The following is a 21663-nucleotide window of genomic DNA, read 5'->3' as shown; positions in this document are numbered from 1 at the left end:
CTAAAGTTCAGATTTCAGATTTTTTTTCATTTTTTAATTTATGGATATAACGTTTTTGGAAGATTGTTTGTTTGAATTTTATCTTATCACAAATTGTTCCATTCAGTTTAGCAAAGAGCATAAGGCATACACTGCTATGAGAACTGCAAAATTTTGGAAAGGGAGTGGGCTGCTGACTATATCAGAGTTCAAAATATTGCAGCACAGACTCCATGTTGTATCTTGCATTCTGTCTACTGTTTCAAGGAAGTGTTATCATTTATATGCCTTTATATGTACAGTGGAGTTTAAAAATTCTGGTAGAATTATTATTTCAGCCTAGAAATAATGAATATCCTGATTTAGAAAGCTTAGTAGATGATTAATTGGATCTGATCTTGCACTGAAAATAAATTTTAAATTAGTTTTTTTTTTTTTTTAAAGAAAGGTCTTTGGATTTTTGTTTGTTTGTTTTGCATTTTTTGTTTTCAATTTTTAACTGGTGACCTGCATTGATTTTCTCTCCCACTTTCACCATATATATTTATATATACATTTCCCCAGGGCTCCTATATCCTCTCATTTAGAATGATCTTAAAAATTACAGCTACTTTTTAAAAGGCACATATGGAGGATTCTCCCTTTAGGACATGCTATAAAATAGCATCCACTAATTGTTTTTCTTTAAGCAGACAACAATGAAGGAGCAATATGAAGGCGTGCATAAATGAAATAGTTGTGCACAGCTGACCTTTTGTAGCTACCTCAGAGTTCCATATATTGGCTTGATGTCACCCTGTGATTTATTTTTTATTTCTCACCATGGAGGCCTCCTTTTTCTTTTTTTTAATAACTAAGTGCGCCAGTTTGCAGCAGACGAGGCAGATTGATTCTGGATTTTCACCGTGATTTGAGCTGTTAAATAAATACCACAAGGTGAAATAGTGTTGACCTCTGAAAAGTTTCCTTTTTTGATATGAAGGATTCCTCACAGCAAGGAATGATGTGTTGTAATGGAAGTTTCTTTACCTTCTCTGCAGGTTGTGATAAAGAGCATATCACTTCATGGTGGTCATTACTGATATATACCAAATCAATTTTTTTTGACAAAACGTTTTCATACCAAGTCCCTTTAAACACCATCAGCCTTCATCTTAATCACTGTTTATTCCAATATATACTTGGTTACATTTTAGGTTGAAGAGCAAAAAATTGCAGCTAGTTGCAAAAACATATATCCTGAAACAGAATTGTATGGGCACCCAAGCATTCTCTTTGAATTCCTGTAAGATTTGAGGGTTTCTGTTCAGTAAAAAATGATGTTATGTTCATGTACAGGTTAATGTACATCTCATCTCCCTTTCCTGAATTGAATTGACAAGGCTTTGTCAGTAAGGAGAGCCCCATACAAGATTATGTCTTGGGTACTTATTGTATCCCTGGTGAATAGGGTCTTGTGTAGTTTGTCTCCAACATAATTTAAATATATTCAAAATTCTGAAACAGTTAAGTTCATGATAGACAATAGTCCTTAAAGTACATTCCTAAACAAAAAGGTAGCATCATTAAATTATACCATTTAAATGTAAAGAATAATATTCACATCTGAAAATTCAAATTTCAGTAAAATCCTACATACAAATCCTTTTAACTGTTTTGCCACAGTAAACTTGAACATTGTAATATCCACCATCCATCTTTACACTCCACCCACCCACTATATGGGAACAACTTCTAATTTATTTACAGGGCATATCCACGTTAATTCTTCTAAAATTAGAACCAGCTACAAATGACAGACTTACCTTTTGTAGCTGTATAACAGAGAATTGTACCTTTAAACATTTATATAAAAGATTGGCTTGGGATTATATAAGATTTTATAAACACATGCTAAAATACCCTTTTTGTAATTAGCACATTAACCCTCCTAACACCTTGAGAACTAGCAAGTGTATTATTGCATAAAGTTTTATGGACTAGCGCACTGGTAGTGAACCTATGGCACGTGTTCCACAGCAGGCTTGCCCTCTCTGTCAGCAAGCGAGCCAAGTCGCCCCAGCATGGCCTCGCAACTGAACATCGAATAATAGCACATATAGGGACATGGGCATGCTCAAAAAGGAGTAGCGGTGTCAGGCGATGACGTGACGAGCCGTGACTCTTTAGGCAAATTCGCCACAACTTTCCAATGGCCGGGCAATCCACTGCCAAGGATATATCCCTTTAGCTGGGACTGGCTGTAAGTTCTTTTTTCTAAACTAAAATCTCAGTTTTCAGGTCTTATTGGAGTGTGTACACTTTGTGATAAATTAATGGGTTTTGGGTTGCAGTTTGGGCAGGTGGTCCTAAAAGGTTTCCCATCACTGAGTTAGGGTTGGAAAAAAAAAGTATGATTTTGATGGTAGGAATGTATATAGAATGGGCAGAAATAATGAGCTGTGCAGAAAAAGCTACTTAATGAAAGCATCTTAGAAACCTTCACCTTGTCAATGGAGCTATCTCCCTGTATCAGTTTTAGAAATGTGCACCAGGGCAGAGTTATGGTTACAGAAATGGGCTGTTGTCATTCTGATGGTTAGAATGTGTTAAAAATGGGTAGAAATAATGAGCTGTACAGAAAAGCTATCCAAATACGGAAACTCAAACTCAACCACTTTTCAATGGAACATCCACCCTCTGTTAGGGTTGGGGGGTGCATCAGGGTAAGGTTAAGGTTGCAAAGACGAGGTATCCTGAAATGATTCTGATGTTTGGAATGTGTTTCGACTGAGCACAAATAGTGAGCTGTGCAGAAAATCCTATTCAAGAAAGGCTTTTTTTCAAAATTGCCCTCTTTTCAATGGAACATTCAACCTTGCTTAAGTTTGCAGGGGTGCACCAGGGTAGGGATAAGGTAAAAAAAACAAGGTGTCCCAGAATGATTCTGATGGTTGGAATGTGTTCAGACTGGGCACAAATGATGAGCTGTGCAGAAAAAGCTCTCCAAGAAGTTTTTTTCAAAATGGCCCACTTTTCAATAGAACTTTCACTGACTGTAAGGGTTGTGGGGGTGACCAGGGTATGCTTAGAGTTGCAAAAACAAGGTGTCCTGGAATGTTTCTATGGGTTGGAATGTGTTTAGACTGGGCAGAAATGATAAGCTCTACAGAAAATCCTATTCAAGTAAGGTTTTTTTTTCAAAATGGCCCTCTTTTCAATAGAATTTTCACCCTCTCTTAGGTTTGGGTAGTGTACCAGAATAGGGGCCAGTTAGAAAAAAGAGGTGTACTGGGATGAATCTGCTCATTGCAATGGGTTCAGAATGTGCAAAATGATGAACTGTGCTGAAAATCCTATTCAAGTAAGGCTTTTTCAAAATCACCCTCTTTTCAACAGAACTTTGACCCTCTATTAGGGTTGGGGGGCAGTGCACCAGGGTAGGGTTGGGGTTACAAAAATAAGGTGTAATGGTCATGACTCTGACCATTACAATGTGTTCAGAACGGGTGAAAATGATGAACTGGGCAGAAAAGGGTACCCAAGGAATGCTTTTTCAAAATCGCTCTCTTTTCAATGGAAGTCTCACCCTCTATTAGGGTTGGTGGGGGGGGGGTGCACCAGGGTAGGGATAAGGTTGCAAAAACATGGCGTCCTGGCAAGAATCTGATGGTTGGAATGTATTTCGACTGGGCAGAAATGATGAGCTGCGCAGAAAAAGGTCTCCAAGAAGGTTTTATCAAAATGGCCCTCTTTTCAATAGAACTTTCACCCTCTCTTAGGTTTGGGGTGTGCACCAGGGTAGGGTTAGGGTTGCAATAACGTGGTGTCCTGGCATGAATCTGATGGTTGGAATGTGTTCTCACAGGGAAGAAATGATGAGCTGTGCAGAAAATTCTATTCAAGGAAGGCTTTTTCAAAATTACCCACTTTTCAATGGAAATTTTACCCTCTATTAGGTTTTGGGTCATGTACCAGGGTAGGGGTAGGGTTGCAAAAACGAGCTGTCCTGGCATGAATCTGATGCTTGGAATTTGTTCCGAAAGGGTAAAAATTTTGAGATGTGCAGAAAAACTACCCAAGAAAGTATTTTTCATAATTGCCCAGTTTTCAATAGAACTTTTACCCTCTATTAGGGTTGGGGTGGATGCACCAGAGTAGGGTTAGGGTTGCAAAAACGAGGTCTCCTGGCATGGATCTTATGGTTGGAATGTCTTCAGAATTGGCAGAAATGATGAGCTTTGCAGAAAATGCTACCCAAGGAAGTCCTTTTCAAAATCACCCTATTTTCAATGGAATGTTCATCTTCTATTGGGGTTGTGGAGGTGCACCAGGGTAGGATAAAAAACGAGGTGTCCTAGAATGACTCTGATGGTTGGAATGTGTTTAGACTGTGCAGCAATGATTAGCTGTGCAGAAAAAGCTCCCCAAGAAGGTTTTTTCAAAATGGCCCACTTTTCAATGGAACTTTCACTGTCTATAAGGGTTGGGGGTGAGGGTGCACCAGGGTATGCTTAGGGTTGCAAAAACAAGGTGTCCTGGAATGATTCTATGGGTTGGAATGTGTTTAGACTGGGCAGAAATGATAAGCTCTGCAGAAAATCCTATTCAAGTAAGGTTTTTTTCAAAATGGCCCTCTTTTCAATAGAACTTTCACCTAAGAGAGGGGGGTGTACCAGGGTAGGGTTTGGATTACAAAAACAAGGTGTACTAGCATGAATCTGCTCATTGCAATGTGTTCAGGACGGGTAAAATGATGAACTGTGCAGAAAAAGGTACCCAAGGAATATTTTTCAAAATCGCTCTCTTTTCAATGGAACTCTCACTCTCTATTAGGGTTGGGGGGGAGCACCAGGGGAGGGATAAGGATGCAAAAACATGGCGTCCCGGCAAGAATATGATGGTTGGAATGTGTTCCAAATGGGCAGCAATGTTGAGATGTGCAGGAAAAGGTCCCCAAGAAGGTTTTATCAAAATGGCCCTCTTTTCAATAGGAATTACACCGTCTCTTAGGTTTGAGGAGTGCACCATTGTAGGGTTGGAGTTGCAAAAACGAGGTGTCCTGGCATGAATGTGATGCTTAGAATGTGTTCAGAATGGGCAAAAATTTTGAGATGTACAGAAAGACTACTCAAGAAAGTGTTTTTCATAATTGCCGACTCTTTAATAGAACTTTCATCCTCTATTAGGGTTGGGGTAGGTGCACCAGGGTAGGGTTAGGGTTGCAAAAACGAGGTCTCCTTGCATGAATCTTATGGTTGGAATGTCTTCAGAATGGGCAGAAATGATGAGCTTTGCAGAAAATGCTACCCAATGAAGTCCTTTTCAAAATCACCCTATTGTGAATGCAATTTTGGTGATGGAAAATGGTGATTTTTATGTGAATGGAATTATGGTTGGAATGTTTTCAGAATGGACAGAAATTTTGAGCTGTGCAGAGAAAGCTTCCCAGGGATGTTTTTTTTTCCCAAAATTGCCCACTTTTCAATGGAACTTTCACCCTCTATTAGGGTTATGGAGGTACACTAGGGCAGGGTAAGGTTCGCAAAAATGAGGTGTCCTGGAATGATTCTGATGGTCGGAATGTGTTTTGACTTGTCAGAAATGATGAGCTGTGCAGAAAATCTTATTCAAGGAAGGCTTTTTCAAAATCCCCCCCTTTTCAATGGAACTTTCACCCATAAGTAGGGTTGGGGGTTGCACCCGGGTAGGGTTAGGGTTGCAAAAACAAGGTCTCTTGTCATGAATCTTATGGTTGGGATGTGTTTAGAATGGGCAGAAATGATGAGCTGTGCATAATAAGCTCCCTATGAAAGTGTTTTCCAAAATCGCCCACTTTTCAATGAAACTTTCACCCTCTATTAGGCTTGGGGGGTGTACCAGGGTAGGGTTAGGGTTGTAAAAACGAGTTCTCCTTGCATGTATCTTTTGGTTGGACTGTGTTTAGAATGGGCGGAATTGATGAGCTGTGCCGACAAAGCTATCCAAGGAAGTCTTTTTCAAAATCGCTCTCTTCCAGTTGAACTTTTAACCCTGTATTAGGGTCAGGGCTTTGCACCAGGGTAGGGTTAGACTTTCAAAAACAAAATGTCTTGTCATGATTTTGATTGTTGGAATATGTCTTGAATGGGCAGATATGAGGATTTGTGCAGAAAAACCTACTCATGGAAGGCTTTTTCAAAATCACTCTTTTTTAAATAGTGTTCTAATGCTGCATCAGGGTTTGGCAGTGCACCAGGGTAGGTTTAGGGCAGTGGTGGCAAACCTGTAGTACATGTTCCACAGCTGGCATGCATTGTCCTCAGTGTCAGCATGTCAGTCAAGTCGCTCCTGCATCATCCCAGCGGCCGAGCATCTGATAACAACACACACATGGGCCATCTGCATGCTCTGAAACGTGTATCCCCTCCGGGTAATGAATCACAAGCCACAACTCGCTAGCCGTGACTTGAACCAGCTTTCGCGTGGCCAGTCAGTGTCCTGGCTTGATAGATAGATAGATAGATAGATAGATAGATAGATAGATAGATAGATATTTGCTTGGACTGCCTGTGAATCATTTTTTCTAAACTAAAACATCCGTTTTCAGCTTTTATTGTGGTGTTAGTAATTTGCAATAAACAAGTGGGTTTTGTCTTGCATTTTGGGCAGTCGGTCTCTAAAAGGTTCGTCATCACCGGACTATCATGTCACAGTGCCCTTTGTTGTTTTTGTTGCCACTGACCTAAAACAGCTACTGCTCTGCCCTTGCTCTGAAAATTACTAGAACGAACTATGTATTGTCCCATTTGATCATGTTCAGGCTGCTCACTTTTTCCTCTTTTCTATCTATTTATTAATACTAAACCCCAATATGCTAAAATAATAAACAAAGCCATGCTTTTTACTGCTAGGGTAATTTTTTTTTTTTTTTTTTTTTGAGGTTGGGAACTCGTAGATAGGGGAGTGACCCACTTCTAAGTGCTAGTACATTGGATTCCAGCCAAACTGTTCAAATGCTTCATCAGTAATATAAATAATTATTCTCTAAGCTCTAACAGAGCCTAGATTTAGCAGTGTCAGTTAATTATGTTTATTGTTAAAAATCTGTGACTCAGGAAACTTTAACCCCTTTCAGAGGAATTAAAATATTTAAATAGTTTGATCTCATATGCTTCCACTGTCAGTTTTAAATTTTAGTAATGACCATCACCATGCCCTGATGGTGCTGCTGTTCTTGGCTTTATAGTAATGGACCTTTAAAAAAAAATCTGTCACTTTCTAATCAATGATTATCGCATGTGTGTGCATGCACAGTATTAAGTCACAGTAACTGGAATGGAAGGCCAGTAGGTACAAGGACAGAAGCCGCAACTATCCACCAACAGGAATTCATCCAGTCGGAATGGGTCAGAGCATGGGGCCATGCTCCCTTTTGGCATTCTCAACTGTTGCCAGTTATAACCGTAGTGCAAGCATATAGTACCCATTTCCACAGTGTCTAATATAAGTTTTTCTTCCTATGACTATTTTTTACTTCAGACTTTAATATATAGATGGGTGCACTTCACATGAAATGACCACTGTGTTGATACCAGTTGAAATTGTGTAAGAGACAAAATGCTAGTGAGAATGCTATCACTTAGAAGCAAGTAGTGAGGCTGGAGTTGAATCACTGCATGTGAGCAACCTACTACATGGAGCAACTGCTGCGTAGATAGCATTCAGATTTCAGGATACTTTCATACTGATGACTTTGGCTTTCAAATTGGTCTGGTTTTATATTTGTTTCCGCTTTCACGAGAAAGGGTGGCTCGAATATTGCCAAATTGTTAGAGTATGACCGCAAATGGATACAACGGGCGTAGTTGACACAGCCATGCTAAGCTGAGTAAGAAGCACACATGGTGTCACCACAGTAGGAAAAGCCAATCTTGCAGTAGTCACAGAAGGCAATTATGAGGACCCTTGTGGCTCAGTGTGTGCGTTTGTGGGAAGCATTAAATTATATGTAGAAGAATGATTGAATACAGTGTGTGAGTAAGCAGCTTAGAACAAAGAGCATTTCTATTTTGGAAGTTTTAGGAAGCACCAGTACAAAATCTGTTGGCATTGTATGCTGTCTCTGACAGAAGAAAGGCAAGTTAATTTTCTTCATCAACTGTGTAATAATCTTGTGATATAAGATTTTTTTTCTTTCCACAGCAGCAAAACTCAATTGCTGCTATTAAAAGTTTGCCACACTTTCTTTACAGTAATAGCCTGTTGTTTGTTTGATCCATTTTATTTTCCTAAATACATGTACAATCAACAATATTCACATCCATTTTATATGAATTACTACAGTTGTTCCCACTGGCAGTTTTCACCTTGTATGTGTTAACTGATTGGATGTACCCGATAGATTGAAAGCACCACTGCTCTGAGATTTGGAAAGCATTCTCATTTCTTTTTGGGAACATATTTGTTACCAACTTCATGAGCAAGGATTTTAAAATTTCACTTTTCTTCATTGTGCAGTAGAGGCATTTGTGATGAATGCATTCCAAGCATATGGCTACTATTTACACCTCTCAAAGTCCCTGCCTGCTCCCTTGATATATACTGTCATCAACTTCCAGTCATTTCAATGAAAAACAGTCTTGGATCTTACGCCCTCTAACAAGATTGTGAAAGCTTTTTATTTTTATGATACTGGTGTGTGCTATTGCAGCTTCTTTTTATTTCAAGGAGTCTAATTGCTAATGAAGATACAGGGAAATAATACAAAACTGCATGCATATATAAAATTTTAAAATATTACATTTTATGTTCTAAAGTTATATATAAATAGGCATTATTGCATTATTTAATGAATCAATGGTTCCATTTTGGCTACATAAGGATCCATACTTGCCTCTGCAGAAATAGGAGGAATGATATGGTTCCCCACCATGTTGCCCCTTAAGTCATAAAGCAACTTTTTAAACTGTCATATTTTAAACCAAATAAACGTGATCTTTTGGAACACTTCTTGGGAATTTTTAATGCAAAAAGAGCAAATGTGCCTGAAACTTAGTTTCAAAATGTGTGGAAGTACTAGGAAACATGAAAGTTTCTCAGATTTTTTTTTCTTACCTCACTACAGACCTACCACCTCCACCAGTGCCACCTCCTGCTATAAAATCTCCCACTGCCCAATCCAAATCTCAACTGGAGGTACGGCCTGTCATGTTGCCAAAGTTGTCTTCTATAGAACCAAGAACAGAAAGAGCAGTAGAAAGAAAAGGAACAGGCTATAAGGGAAAAGAAGGCGCCAATGGCCGTCAGCATTCTGACATGCGGACAGGTTCAGGTGAGCGCCGAGAACCACAGGAACAGCAAAATGATAACAAACTGCGAGGAAACAAAGCAGGCAGGCGAGATGGCACACCAGCAAAAACACATCTTCTCCAAGGTGAGCTCCTATCTTACAATGCGTTAATTAAAGCTTTTCTTTAGTTATAAATAAAGTTGTCATAACATAGCTGTCAAACTATGTACTTTGCTAACACAAAAGCTTAGCAGGGCTGGCTCTCTACATATAACAGACATAAAAACTTGCTTTCTGAAATTTAATTATACCATTGCACAAAACAAACATGGAGAACTAAACTGCTTATCATGGAGGAAATATAAGAGAAAGACCTTAAGGAAACAAAATGAAATTTTCTTTGGAAATATAATTTTTACTGTATCTCCATATCATGCTGCATTGGTTTACTGTGACATGTGAAGACCCATTTTCTTTGCATCATGATCTTCATCTAAAAGTAAAGAAACTCAATACAGTTTCTTCTCAATCCTAAAAGTAAAATGTGTAGCAAAGGCAGCCAAGCCGACTCAAACCCTTCTAAAATGTGAAAAGCATCAAAACAAAACAAAAAATGATGGCCTGGCTTCTAGACATGCAGGCTACAAATAAAGCCAGAACATATCCTAAAAACCACAAATGGATATACCAGAATAAAATAATCTCTTTTTATGATGGCTAGTAAGAACTGATAGGAGAATGTGGATGAAAGTATCCATATAGGCCTGTGTAAAAGCTGTCATCAGAGAAGTAGGCCAACCTTTGATACTAGCTAACCTAGGCATAAAACAGCAGAATAGAAATTGGGTAGTAAATTGGTTAAATGGGCACAAAAGCAAGAGGTCATTGTAAATGACAGTAGGTCATGATAAAAAGAAGTCATTAGCAAGATACTCCAAGATTGGTGCTGCAGTTGTTGCTTTTCAATTTATATATTAATGGCATAAAGCAGGTGGTAAAACTTCCTGGTGAAATTGGAAACACTGTTAATGTATAAGTAATTTATCATCTTCAAAACATGTTAAAATATTAGGGGAAAGCTCTGGGTATTGATTTATGAGTCACAGAATTATAGGGCTGGAAACTTCATTAACAGGTAACCTTTTTCATCTTTTCCACTCCCTGCCTCCATGTCAATATGAAATCTCTACTTCATAAAATCAACTGTTACTAACATATATCTAAACTCCTTGGGAATCACTTCCTTTAAGAGAAAGTGACAGCCTTCTAGTTCTGAGGACTAGATTCATTTTAGCTTGATAGTAATATAAAATATATTACTTAAGCACATGCTTTGCATGCAGACAGGCCCTGTCTGAACACTGAAGAGAAGCTGCCAGTTGAATAGACAATACTGTTTAGTAGCCAATACTAACTAAGTGGGACCAGTGGTCTGACTTGATATAAGTCCCTGTTTCAAGGCAAGTGCATAAATATAGCTGATGGTGCATGTCTGCTCAGCACAATATATAGTTACATGTGCAAATTCCTAACTTCAATTAGGGTATTTCTTCACTCCATCTCACCATTTTATACCAACCATCTACTATTCACATTAGCTATGTAATACTTGAAAATCTAGGAACTTGTGGGTTTCAGCTAAAATAATTTCTATGATCTGTTTCAAATCTTTTAAAGGCAACTTGTGGCCTTCCAGATATTCTTCGCCATGGTCTCTGTGCATCACACATATGGGTTCTGTGCCTGCGCAGTGCCTTTGGCCAGAAGATTGATAGCTAATGGTTTGGCAGGAAACCTCCGCTCCCCTCCCCCCTCGCAGTATATCTGGAGCGCAGTGTCCGCCATTTTCCAGTCTTTGTGACCACCGTTCGTTGTGCCTCGTGCCGCTTCGCTCTCGCTTAGATCATTACTTGTATTCTCTTGCTTCGACTTCTTTTTCTCTTTTCCAAGTTAGTATTTCCTCATTTATATTGCTCTTCACTGTTCCAGTTAGTCTCTTCATTTTTTCTCTTTCTTCTTGTTCCTATAAAAAAACAAAACCAAAAATATTATCTGTTCCTGCTATACTATCCTCTCTTTTTCTATTTTCCCATGATGGCGCAACGAGCGGCGTTCCGCAAGTGTGGAGAGTGTGGCTCTAAGATGCCCGTTGCAGACCCACATGACCTGTACCTCCTCTGTTTAGGGGTAGGTTGCAGGATGGACAAATGCGGCCATTGCCTGGCCTTCTCTAAGCAGGCGAGGAAGAATAGGGAGAACTGCCTATGTAAGCTCCTGTGGGACCAGGCTCTCCTACAATCGGATCGGCTGGTGGCTAAGCCTGCTACAACCTCGATTGTACCTGACCACTGTCCGTCTTCAGCCGATCCGCCGCAACGTCCGGCTCCTTCCTCTGCTGCTCCACCCTCACACCCTTCAGGCAAAGGTGCTTCCATCATGGGTGATCTGCCTGTTTCCCCGCCCAAGAAACAGTGGAAAAAGAGGAAACACAGCAGCCCTGATAAGCCATCTGTGCATAAGAAAGCCGAAAGAGATAAGGCTGAAAAACTGGCCAAAAAACCAAAGAAACCCAAGCATACGAAACATCGACACTCGGGTTCGGTGGCTTCCTCGATCTCGACCGCAGGCACGGAACCGACACCCCTGGGCCCGACCATTCAGGCAGTGATGAGAGTTACTCCTCCAGTTTCTCCACGCCATACGGGATCTGAACTGCACCAGGATCCACCTCGTGGCTCAATTTCCGACGGCAAAATTCAAGACTCCCCACCGAGAGCCTGGTCCCCAACGCCTATGCCACCTGTTCGGCTCGATACCGAGACTGGAATGTCCCTGCCGAGAAGCCGTAGAAGTCGATCTTCCGATGCCCGATCTGACAACTGGTACCATTCCCGGTATTCTTCCGTGTCAAAATGGCCCGACTACTCATCTGTCAGATACTACCCGGCTGCTAGAGGTCGATCCCCTCCACCAACTCCTCAGGATCGTCCCCACTCTACAGCCTCGAGAGACGCCGGTCAGGCACCATCTAGGGAGAGCGGTAGATCAGAGTCACCAGGGGATTCTTCCTCCAGCATCCTGGCTCCATATTGGGTGGACTTGGATGAGTCCAAGGTCGATTTGACTTCACCTGATGCTGCAGTCACCTCGCAAGGCCCTGTATCACCAGAGGAGTCACACATCTCGTTTGCTGAACTGATGTCCAGGCTGGTGAAGTCACTGGAAAGCAAGGCCAGTCAACAGCCCGGTCCCAGCACTGATCATTTCTACGATGCAGTGCAGGGTGAGCAATCGACCTCCATTGCTTTACCACTCATCACAACTCTCCGACAAATGATGACCCAACCATGGGACCTCCCGGCTCACCCGCAACCGACTTTGAGAAGATATGAAGCTATGTACTGGGTTTGGGAGGGGGACACTCTGTTCCTTCTCCGCTGCCCCGAACTGAACTCGGTGGTGGTGGAGTCTTCTCAAGGCCAGGAGACACAGGGTCACACAGCGCCCTGTGACAAAGAGGGGAGGGAGTTTGATTCCCTTGCATGCCGGGTCTATGCAGCTTTGGGACTCAGCCTTAGAATATCTAATGATGAGGCGACTTTGGCACGTTATCAATACTTTATAATGCAGCGCCTGGACAACATCATCACTGCCCTTCTAGACAACCAAGGCGACCTGGCACGGGTATTCGTAAAGAAGGCCATGCAGGTTGTGGTGCAACAGCTATCCAGAGCTAGACATCATGTGGGCACGACTCGAGGGCTCTCGTTGGTGCCATCTCTCTCTAGAGACACACCTGGTTGCGTAATTGCAACTTTCCGGAAGAGATGAAGAGGAGGACTGATGCCCTTTGACCGGTCCGGCCTCTTCAATGCAAAGACCGACCACAAGTCGCAGAAGATCCACGAGTTGAGGACACATGGAGTTGCAACCTCAGCCTTGACGTAAGTGGTCATGGACCCATCCACAATATCGACAACAATATCCACCCCGACAACAGCCACAGCACCATCAGCAACCCCACAGGCAACAACCACCCCAGCGATTCCAGCGTTGCTGAGGGGAGAGGACAGGTTCACCTTACTGGACTTGAGGGATGCCTATTTTCATATTTCGATTCATCAACGTCATAGGCATTTTCCTCCAGTTTGCGGTTGCTTCTGAAATCTACGAATTCACGGTGCTCCCATTTGGACTGGCCACCGCCCCAAGGGTCTTCACGAAGTGTATGGCCCTGTCTGAGCATACTTCCGATTATGTGAAGTTCAGATATACCCTTACCTCGATGACTGGCTGTTGGTTTCCCAGACTAGACAAGGACTTTGCTCCTCTGTAAACATGGACCTTGGATTCTGCATTAACTGTGAGAAATCTTCTCTTGTTCCTACGCAGATGATCAACTTTATTGGAGCCCGTCTGGATTCTACAGTGGCAAAGGCCTTCCTCCCTCAAGACAGACAATGCACTATTGCTCGACACATCCATCGAATTCAATGAGACGGAACTGTTCCTGCCTGATCTGTTCAAAGACTTTTGGGGCACATGGCAGCATCCATCGCTGTAGTTCCATATGCCAAGCTTCGGCTTCTCCCCCTTCAACTGTTCTTCAACAGAATGTTCCGGCCACAGATAGATTTACCTACGAAGCTGATTCAACTCCTGGCTTCTGTTCTACAATCTCTACTATGGTGGACGGTATCAGACAACCTAAACATTGGAGTCCCGTTCCGACCTCGGTGCCCTACAGTGACTCTCAATACCAATGTGTCTCTTCTGGGATGGGGAGCTCTGTGCTCTGGCCTATGCACGCAGGGTGTTTGGAATCGACAGGAGTCCAGGAATCATATCAACTTCCTGGAACTTCTTGCAGTATTCAAAGCCCTACAATCATTCAAGGACATTCTTCACCATCGAGTTGTCCAGATAACCTCAGACAACATTGCTACAGTCTTTTACTTGAACAAGCAAGGGGGGACAAAGTCACCAACATTAGTCCAGCTATCAATGCAAATCAATGCAAGTGGTGCATACCAAGAAACATTACCTTGATAGCAGTACACCGAGCCGGTATGGACAATGTGGAAGCAGATCTCTAAAGCAGGCATATGTACACATCTCACGAATGGGAACTGGACCATCAGACATGCGACCGACTGTTCCAGTGATGGGGCCTCCCAGATATAGACTTATTTGCCACCCGAGAGAACAGGGTGTGCGAGACTTTTTGCTCAAGAGCAGGAATCGGACAGTGGTTGTCCGGAGATGCCTTTATGATCCCTTGGAACGATATGATCTTTTATGCTTTCCCCCCCGATTTTCCTCATCATGAGGGTAATAGCAAAAATAAATCACGACGGGGCCACAGGACTGCTGATAACTCCTTGGTGGCCATGCCAGCCATGGTTCTCAACATTTCTTCACATTTCTCGAGAGGAATACCTACAGCTTTCTCCCATTCCTTATCTCATAACTCAGCAGGAGGGCACAATTCGCCACCCGGATCTAGCATCGCTGAAATTGACATCCTGGTGAATTCGATAGCAGTCAACGTCGGCTCGGTACCAACGTCATGTGCAGTTTCTAGCGATCCTGTCCCTGGATCCGACACGCTATTCCATGTTTCGAATCCATCTACCTCCTCTGCGTCCTCGGATCCAACGAATATTCTGTTGGGTTCGTGAGTTTTTCATCCAGATAGCCAACGTATTCTTGATTCTGCGCTAAGGCCATCCACTCGAAATTCGTATGCGGCAAAGTGGCGTAGATTCTCTATCTTTGCTGAATCTCATTTGTTTTTGCCAAACTCTGCATCCATAGATCGTATGCTCCAGTTTCTCTTAGAACTCCACCGTTCTGGACTTAAACCATCCTCATAAGAGTGTATACAGCAGCAATTTCCTATTATCGCAGTACAGTTCAAGGTTCTTCCATTTTTTCTCAACCATTGATAAAGAGATTTCTTAAAGGCCTCTACAACCTCCATCCGACAGTCAGGCTGTTTATGCCTACTTGGAGTCTTTCAGTGGTGTTACAAACGCTAACAAGACCTCCTTTTGAACCCTTGGCAACAATTGATGTATGTCTTGTTTCTTGGAAAACTGCTTTCCTTGTAGCAGTTACTTCATCCCGGAGATCTAGTGAACTCTGTGCCCTCAGGGTAGACCCTCCATTTTTGAACTTTCATAGAGAGAAAGTAGTTCTACAAATGGATCTGTCTTTTCTTCCAAAAGTGGCTGCGTCTTTTCACATGGGACAGGAGATTGTCTTACCTGCTTTTTTTCCATCTCCTTCAAATCCGCTTGAGAGATTCTTACACACTCTCAATGTACGGTGTTGCCTAGCCTTCTATAGATCGAGGACTGAGTCTATTCGACATTCCAATAAGCTCTTTGTTAAGTACTCTAAACAAAATCAAGGTATTCCAGTTACTCCTCAGAGACTGTCCAAATGGATAGTTCACACTATTACTCTGTCCTATCAGCTGGCCAAGATAGACTTACCTACAATTCCTAGGGGTCATTCTACTAGAGCTGTAGCTGCTTCTTCGCCTTTTGCATCGGGAATTCCGATTGAAGATGTCTGCAAAGCTGCCACCTGGGCTACTCCAGGTACATTCGCTAAGCATTATAGACTGGATGTTCGTGCTAGACAGGACTGTTCTTTTGGCAGAGCCGTTCTTTCAACTATTCTTCGTTGATGACACCTCCCTCCTCCATTTAGGGTAAGCTTGCTATTCTACCCATATGTGTGATGCACAGAGGCCACGACGAAGAAAAGCAGGTTGCTTACCTGTAACTGATGTTCTTCGAGTGGCCATTTGTGCAGTCACACAACCCACCCGCAGGCCCCGCTTGGTGTCATTGGGTGGCTTTGATTTTTTTTCCAGTACTGTGCTATTTTTTGTCCTTGGTACCTTCGCAATATTTTTTCTTCTTACTGAAGAAGAAAATACTGAAAGAAGAAGAAATACTGAAAACAAAATTTCTTTTAGTTTAGTTATATTTTACTCTTGAGAGGGCAAACGTCCGGTCTGTCAAAGACTGGAAAATGGCGGACACTCCACTCCATATATACTGTGAGGGGGGAGGGGAGTGGAGTTTTCCTGCCAAACCGTTAGCTATCAATCTTCCGGCCAAAGGCACTGCACAGGCGCAGAACCCATATGTGTGACTGCACAGATGGCCACTCGAAGAACATCAGTTACAGGTAAACAACCTGCTTTTTTGCCTTACAACTCCCATCAGCACTTGCTAGCACAGCCTGTGGTGAAAGATAATGGAATTCTAAGCCAAAACATCTAGAGGGCCACACACTGTCCACTCATGTTTTAAGTGTTCCTTAGTACTGGAAGTTGGTGTGGATGATATCCTTGCATTCCTGGCTCATGGATCATAATGTTTACACATAATGATTATTGAAAGGAAAAAGACAACCCTAACAGAAGGTGATGGGAATTAACCTTAGCTTTCAGTGAAATCAATGAGACTTAAAGTATTTGATTTAACTTAGGCTTGCATGTAATTTCTTCATCCACTCATTTGTATTTTCCATTGACTCACTTCATGGCATGGTGCCATTTGCTTGAAAATAATTATCACAGTTATAGGTACGTGAGTCCCATACACACCCATTCAGTGAGCTATAGAGAACACATTCATACACTTGGGCCATACTTTTTCTTGCTGCCTCACATTTGGGGCTAGTATCAAAGAATATGAATGTACACTAGGAAGATGTGCTGCTAAGAAAGAAGAGTGAGTTGTTCCTCAACATGTATAGTTTTTATCTTTGATTTCCACTGCTCCAATATTGTGACTAATACTGAAAACTACTGCAGAACTAGAATACACAGTGCACTGAAGCAAGCATTTGTCTCTGGCAGTATTAACACATTTCTAATTTTCTCCATAGAGGATATTCTGCCATATTGTAGACCTACATTTCCAACATCAAATAACACTAGAGATCCCAGTTCCTCAAGTTCCATGTCATCCAGAGGATCAGGCAGTAGGCAAAGGGCAGAGCAAGCAAATCTTGGTAGAAGGAATATTGCAGAAATGCAGGTATTTGGAACATATGAACAAGGAGAGGATGAAGAAGAAGAATTGCAGGTAATGTGTAATCATTAAAGGAGTTGAAATCTGTTGAAAAAATATGAATGTTTATCTCTCAAAACTAATTTTCTTTTTTAATTGGTTAGTTTACCAAGACTTTATATTTTTGGTCTCATCAGATAAACATAATTCCAGTTCTACTACTGTTTCATATTTATTTAATCTCAAAACTTAATCTGAGTTGATTTACCCTGAAATTTCTTTACAAACTTTTGCATGTATATCTATATATATTCATTTCTATATTAAAGTGTGAAAGGTAACATATAAGACAAACTTAATGCTGAAAACTACTTATGCATATCACTGATTAAATAGGAGGATAATGTACATAATATCTTATAAAACAAGCAATCAAATAAATATCTGGAATTAAAATAATATTTGGAATTATGACTATATTATACTGTCCCCATCATTTTGAAAAATGTAATTGCTTTATTTCCTGATTATATTTCCTGATCATTTTAATAAAAAGATACAGACATTTTTATAAATGTCAGATATTAGGCACTGTGTAACTACCACTTAAATCATATCCTTCTGCAGTGTGATTAAAATTATTTTCTATGCTCATTCTCAAGAATAATATAGAAATGTATTTTGAGTGAGAAAGCAAGGAATACTCAGCCAGTTTTATTATTGTTGTTTTACAGGAAACTGAAAGCTGAAGAAAATATGTACTGTAACACATTTTGAAATCTAATCAGAAAGATATCACTTAAGATGCCTCAAGTCTGATGATATTTGATGCCAGAAATAATGTTCAGTGCAATCAAAGTATACATTTTTTTCTTTTTTTCATACTATCAGAATGATAATCTTTATTTTGATATTCTTTTTTAAACCCTAATAATAATGAGCATCCCCTGTTTATTCCCTTAGGCTAAATATGCCACATTTTTTCTGTCCATGAGAGCAATTAAACTGAGGTGCTATACTAGCTGCTGCTTCCATCTTTGGGCAGAAGGAGGATCCCTGGTTTGCTCCCTTTGGAGCCAGTGCAGTTCAACAAGATATGTCACCAAACCAGTCCATAATCTTATGTATAGACTATCACTGATTGGACAGTAGGAAGTTACAAAGAATGGTGACTATGCAGGAGGTTTTTGATTTTTTGTTTTTAAATTTTGCAATTCTGTTATTAGTAAATGGTGCAAATTGCATTGTATTTTCTTCCAGATCCGTTTGCAGCAAACAAACAAAGAAAAAATCTTCATATGATTTGGGTTAAGGTGACTCATACTGTAAATACATATTTGTTTTTCAACCTCCCATAGTACTTTTAATTTGTTTAGATTCTAATCCATTTCATCATCAAGGCACATTCTTTACTGCAAATGTTCTTTAGGATAGGAAGAAGGCATGTGAATGAAAACTTGGCAGTTATGTCACGAGTTAAGTTTATCAGATACACAATCAGTGCTACTGCAAATGCAACACATAGAAAGCAATGGACATTTTTAAGCATCATTGGAAAGGACATTATCTTCGTCATCATCATGACTGGCCCAAATCTCAGACCTCTGCTTTATACTGTCAATTCACCTTAAAGAAGTGCCACTTAAAGAAGTTATGTTTTGATCTTGGGATTCTTGGGGTGGGGGGAGGGATGTTTTTGATTATTTTTTTGTAATGCACTGTTAATCTTTTTTTTTTTTTTTTGGTTTTAAAAGCACAATCACTAAACTTTATTTGTAAAACATTGTAACTATTAACCATTTTTGTCTTACTGTAAGATGCTACGCTTTTGTTTGTTTTTTCATATTTTATTAATTCTCTTTGTTTGTATTGGGAATATTTGAATGGTGACAGATGGTAAAGGTAGCAACCTATATATGGGCCATAAACAGAACACGTTTCCTGTTTCCCGGACTTTAAAATTCAAGTTTCTTGTGGCCTATCTCAACATTGGATTTCCATCAAAACTGAAATAGAGCCATTAGTTCTTTTTGAAATTACAGAATGATGTCTTCTGTCTGTAGATTCTTATGATCTCTTTTGTAATTCTATCATTTCTTTGTCATCGGTGCTAATGGAAAATTGTGTGTTTGTTTATGGACAATTATCAGGCCTATCCTCAGCGGGTGGGGGGAAGGAGTGTTTTGGTACTTACTGAGGGCTAAAAAATTCATTTAGTTAATTTTTAAGGAATGGATACAATAGAAAGGGTGTGCAGTACTGAGGGAACAACTCATGTGATTAATGTTTTTCATTATGTTCATGTAAGGAACCTCATATTTTAGCCATAATTTTGCATACCAAGGATTCAATAATCATAAAAGTAACTTTTGTCACATTATTTATTAAAAACGTTCTCAAATACATCATCCTTTCTTGTCAAGTTTTTTGTTTTACCTACTGCCACTGTCAGGAACTTTATCATTCTAGTAATACAAATAACTGATTTGATTATAGTGTGAATCAAACAGGAAACAACAACAAAAGGATTGATCTTAGCATGATGAATATTAAGGAAGCAAGGGGTCATAGGATCATCAAAGCTGCAACTGTCAAGTACCAATCCTATTCTAAGGCTCTGGCTCCACAGTGAATTATTATGTTCTCTGTTTTAGAGACACTTTGTTCCACTTGTGGGATTAGATATTTCTAGGCCGCCAGTGTCACTGCTAAAGGACAGGTTTTAAGCTCACTGCAACAGTGATTTCAAGTGCAGCACTATACTTTTGCCCCAGGAGAAAAATGATTGATAACAATCATTCACTCACATGGAAAAAAATGAGGACAGGGGTGAAGACTTATCAATTTCTGTGTGCATGCCACAGAACTGGTGTAGACTTCTCATACTGTCAATCAGCTGTGCAGATGGTAAGCCATGCAACAGCTGAGGTGGTAAGAACCAAGGATATCAGGCATAAAGAGGGAGAAGAGAAGATGCCTCAGATCTGCTCCAGAGGCTCCCACCTAGCAGGCATGTTCCTCCACATTGTTAAGCATAAGCACAGGGGAGAACTATGGGCTTTGGTCTCTGAAGGAGACCACAAAGAAACAATTTTCATTTTAGCTTTTCTGTACCTAGGCTAAGTAAATATACTATTCAAGAAGGTTGGTACTTGTTTGGGGGCTTAGATGGGAGTCAAACAGAAGAGGAAACATACAACTGGTCTTCTCAGGATATGCATTTCTATGGTGCTGGCTGAAGACAGCTGGTGCAAGATACCAGATCATTCTGACTGGGCCCTTTCTCTCTGGCAAGCAAGAGATCTTGGGTGATGCAGCATCAAATATTTCCCTTCCCTTAGGCTAGAGATAGGCAAGAAGCAATCATCCCTCTCTCAGTGGAAAAGCTTTAAACCGCATTGAAGTAAATTCTTGGGGACAGGTTGACTCTCACAGATCATGAAGACTACCAGAGAGAGCTTACAGCAAGGTCTTCAGTGTCGTGCTACAGTTCACTCGCTCACTTTCTCCCCCATCTCCCCAGACAGCCTTATTAAGCTTATCTTCCTAGAGTTGGGCAATATGAAAATGAACAATAGAAAGTTATAAGTCAGTTGACAGTGTGATCAGAGCAAATGAACAGAGAGCAACAAACAGGCATTTCCAGGTGAAGCTGTAGAAGACAAAGGCCAGAGGCAAAGGGTTGAGGGAAATGGACTAGCCCAGCAACAGTCCCTTCCAAGAGGCCATGTGCTCCTGAGAGCTACAACTGAAAGGGGGTGTGCCCTGAGCTCTGCAATGGAAAGAGAGGTGCCAGCAACTGTATGGTTGAGGAGATTTGTTCTGGTTCCTGATTCCTAGCTGAGTAGATCAGAGAAAGCTTCCCTCACTGATCTAGGTACTCTGGGATACAAGCAGCCCAGTTCCCAGAGAGAGCAAGCAGAGTAAGTAACAGGGAGAGCAAACAGGAGAAACAGGGAGTAACGGAGAGCAAACAGGAGTTTAGCAGTGGAGAAGATCATGATCAAGATCTTTAGCATTTTCTTTTATTCCCCCTGCCTTAGTTCTCCCTTTGTTTTCTTTCTTGTAACACAGTCTCATTTACTGGTAGGACTGTGCTGTCAACCTTTAATGACAGGAGAAAGCACTGGTTGTTAGAACAGGTACAGCAATGTAGAATAATAAAGAGGAGAAAAGAATAGACTGAGAAAACTCCAGTTGTTGTGATCTGTAACATTCATACAATGTTTGTTTTCCTTTTTGAGGTCAATATGGCCTACACAAGTGCAAGCTAGTAGCCTGTTAGAAGAAAAGATGACATCACTGGAGCCATGAGTGTCCATCCTTACGATAATAAAAGACTATGAAGATTTTTTTAAAAGTCAGAACAGTGAAACTGCAACAGCTAAGTGTAGTACA

At 40.8% G+C, this 21663-nt stretch overlaps 1 protein-coding gene across 1 annotated transcript in view; it reads left to right on the top strand.

Moving 5' to 3' along the window:
- Nucleotides 1–17413, top strand: part of ROBO1 (roundabout guidance receptor 1) — a 321775-nt gene extending 304362 nt beyond the window's left edge. Inside the window, exons 28-29 of the mRNA XM_044441909.1 lie at nucleotides 9065–9373; nucleotides 17141–17413. Coding sequence (XP_044297844.1) covers nucleotides 9065–9373; nucleotides 17141–17358 — 527 coding nt within the window. The 3' untranslated portion in view covers nucleotides 17359–17413. The remainder of the gene's footprint in view (nucleotides 1–9064; nucleotides 9374–17140) is intronic.
- The last annotated feature ends 4250 nt before the right edge of the window (nucleotides 17414–21663 follow it).

This window comes from Varanus komodoensis, unplaced genomic scaffold (genome assembly GCF_004798865.1).
Source record: "Varanus komodoensis strain SLA01 unplaced genomic scaffold, ASM479886v1 scaffold4, whole genome shotgun sequence".
NCBI classification, from domain to species: domain Eukaryota; kingdom Metazoa; phylum Chordata; class Lepidosauria; order Squamata; family Varanidae; genus Varanus; species Varanus komodoensis.
Note: the sequence above shows the minus strand (reverse complement) of the source record. Positions and strands in the feature narration are given on the sequence as shown.